This window comes from Manis javanica, chromosome 6, assembly GCF_040802235.1.
Source record: "Manis javanica isolate MJ-LG chromosome 6, MJ_LKY, whole genome shotgun sequence".
NCBI lineage: Eukaryota > Metazoa > Chordata > Mammalia > Pholidota > Manidae > Manis > Manis javanica.
This window is the reverse complement of record NC_133161.1, coordinates 140,695,680-140,698,888: the sequence shown is the minus strand read 5'-3', so window position 1 is coordinate 140,698,888 and position 3,209 is coordinate 140,695,680. Positions and strand designations below refer to the sequence as shown.

Genomic DNA, 3,209 nt, shown 5'->3' with positions numbered 1-3,209 from the left:
TTGTATATTCTCTGCTTCTTTACAAAAGGACTTCATGTGGCTTACAGGAACACCGTAAGCAAATGGGAGGCAAAATATCAAAGAAACAGGAAACAAAATCAAGGAAACAAAGAATGAGAATATGTTAGTTATGAGATTTAACATAGTTTCTACAAATAAAGTTTACTCTTTCTTTCCCCTTGGCATTTCGCAAGATAATGTTGGAGGAATTAAGAAAGTTGTCTTATTTTGCACAGATCTTATCATGAGAAAAGAAGAAACATATTATTTCAATGGAGAAGTAAATTTATCATTGATACTTGAATTAGAATGAAATTTCTCACATGGATTTTCTGTGATAGAAAAAAATCAATGTTCCTTGTTTTGGAAAAGCTTGTAGTAACATATTAAAACTTGATTATTTTTGTTTGCTTGTTTTTTACTATCTTTTAAAAAACCAGAACTGATTCTTTTAGGGGCTAGTGAGAAATTACTCAAATTAGCCTTCCAGGCATCTAATGATGCAAGAAAGATAAACAGATACCAAAAGATGGCGTACACCAGAAAAATCTTAAAACCACAGTACATTGCACCTGAGAAAGATCCTACTTTAAGCATTACTTAAGTTAGTTTGACTTTTGGTGTTGACTGCCAGAAATTTGGAGGTTATAATTTACAAAACGAAAGGATATTGAGTTCTGATATTCTGTAAAAACTGGGTGTTCTTGATTTTTTTCCCATTCTCCTTTCCCTCTAGATATACATGAATATGCTTTTAAATGAGATTATGAGAAAGAAACTATGTCCTCTTAATTCTGCTTCAAAGATTTAAGTAACTAAGAAATGTTTTGGGAAGGGTGGTGATGCTTGGAGAGGAATTCATGAAGCATAGCTATCAGTTCAATGCTTGCCAAGTCGTTCTATTAATTATATTTCATTAAAAAACACAGGGAAATGTGACAACAGACATATATTTAAACTTTAGCTAGGTCAAGTGGGAGATCAATTCAGAATACATTTAATTTCAACATGCCTCAGAAGCTTCAGATGAGAATTTTTTCTAAGAAATGCAGAATCAAACTTTGTCCAGTAACACTTTAGATTTTCTCATTTATTCTCCAGAGCAAAGCCTCTTCTAAGACACAGATTCCTCAGGGCTGATTTTACATCCTTATTCCTCAGGCTGTAGATCAGTGGGTTCAACATGGGGGTTACAAGATTGTTCATTATCTGAATCACAGCACCAAGCAGGGCGCTGGGATTGGGCTGTAGATAGATGATGACAACTGGCCCATACGCACAAAGAATTGCGGTGACGTGTGCGCTGCAGGTGGAGAATGCTCGTTGCCTGCCCTCTGCTGAGCGAAGTTTCGATATGGAGATGCCAATGCGAGTGTAAGACACAAGAATGAGGAAAAAGCAAATGAGAGACAAAAGACCAACATTTGTAAAACCTACCCTCTGGGCTAAAGATGTATCACCACAGGCCAGCGGCAGGACCGCAGGGATGTCACAGAAGTAATAGCCCACCTCCTTAGGGCCACAGTAGGACAGCTGGAAGGTGAGGGAGGTTAGGATGATGGCATGGATACAGCCACCCACCCAGGTCCCTGCGGCCAAGATGGAGCAGACCCTGTGGCTCATTATGACCATGTACCTCAGAGGGTGACATATGGCAACAAAGCGGTCATAGGCCATCACTGTGTACAGGAAACACTCAGTGCAGCCCAGGAAGTGGTAGAAGAAGAGCTGGGACACGCAGCCCTGAGAAGAGATAGCTCTACTCTGCCCTGACAGATAGAATAGCATCTTGGGAGCAGTTGTTGAAGAGAAACCCAGGTCAAACATGGAGAGGTTTCCCAAGAAAAAATACATAGGTGTGTGAAGCTGAGAGGACCAGATGATAGCTGTCAGGATGAGCACATTTCCCGTGAGCGTACATAAATATATTGCTGTGAACAGAAAAAACAGGACCGTCTCTAGGCTCTCTGTCTCAGGGATTCCCAGCAGAATGAATTCAGTCACCACTGTGTGATTTCTCATTGTTATGGAAGAAACAGCTCTTGGCTGTCTGTGAAAAGAAATGTGTGGTTAAATTTAATATGAATTTAAATGATTTGAATTTAAATCCATGAAATGGAGAAGGAGCAAATGATCTCCATGTTTATGTAGCAGAACTTCCTGATAGAATTGTCTTGACCTGCCCAGTTCTTTCCACACTAGATCTCTCTGCAGAGCAATTTCTTCTTATAGACCCCCCATTACCACCTCAGCAAGAAGCCTTACATGGCCAGTCTCCTATTTTCCATTCCTTATGTACACTAATAAATTGCATTGATTCTGAATGCTACTTTGTAATCTTAAAAGGACAAATAAAAAAACTCAATGCCTTTATTACAAACAAGGTCCCATCCACTTTTCCTATATTCATCCAGGACAATTTGGTTACATTAGCTCTCCAAAAATATATATACAGTGTCCATAAGGCACACATACAATGACACAGCATCTTTCCCATGGTCTCTCCCATGAGGGTCAACAATGAGCAATGAGCCAAAAAGAAGGGTCTCACATAGCTCTTGATGGACAGGAATTGCATTCACAGGGCCTGAATGCTCTGGATCTTAGTTCACATGAGTAACTTCAGCCTCCATTGCAGTCTCCAGAGCTTGTAATTGTGTAACCAGATCCAAGCAGTAATCTGATTTTATGGCAGTAGAAGGCACAGGGTTAGTAGGGATAGTAGAGGTTCCTTTCCAATGTCCATGTTTTGAAAAATTCAGGTATCCTTTCCAGATTGCTTTAAGTTTTCCAACACAGTGAGGTGTTGAAATGATAGATCAACTCATGACTCTTATCGCCTAAGACCTTCTGTCTCTCTTTTTTTCTTTTTCTTGATTGTGAGTGGAGGGAAAGAGCACAGCTAAACAAACATGTGAAGGACAGATTTGGGCACTTACCTGGCAAACAGGAACACGGGGCCCCAGGTGTTACCACATGCTGTTTTCCTTCCTTTCTTCAGCAGAAGGAAGGCATCCTCCCCACCTAAACACCCCAAAGCCTGTAGTGTGCTGGCAAATAGCATCAATTCTTTTCTTTTTCAATCTCCTTCAAATACAGTGTCACCAATCTACGTGTGCCTTAGCTCCCTTACAGTAAGTAATTTCCTCTCTGCCTCTAGGAACTGCAATAATCCTCAAACACAGGAGATTTCAGATAATCTTGGTCTT

At 40.1% G+C, this 3,209-nt stretch overlaps 1 protein-coding gene across 1 annotated transcript; it reads right to left on the bottom strand.

The window, feature by feature from the left end:
- Positions 1-1,086: 1,086 nt before the first annotated feature.
- LOC108388047 (putative olfactory receptor 10D4) lies at positions 1,087-2,025 on the bottom strand. Its single transcript, XM_017646466.3, has one exon. The coding sequence runs from the start codon at positions 2,020-2,022 to the stop codon at positions 1,087-1,089; it is 936 nt and encodes a 311-aa protein (XP_017501955.1). The 5' UTR covers positions 2,023-2,025.
- Positions 2,026-3,209: the final 1,184 nt, after the last annotated feature.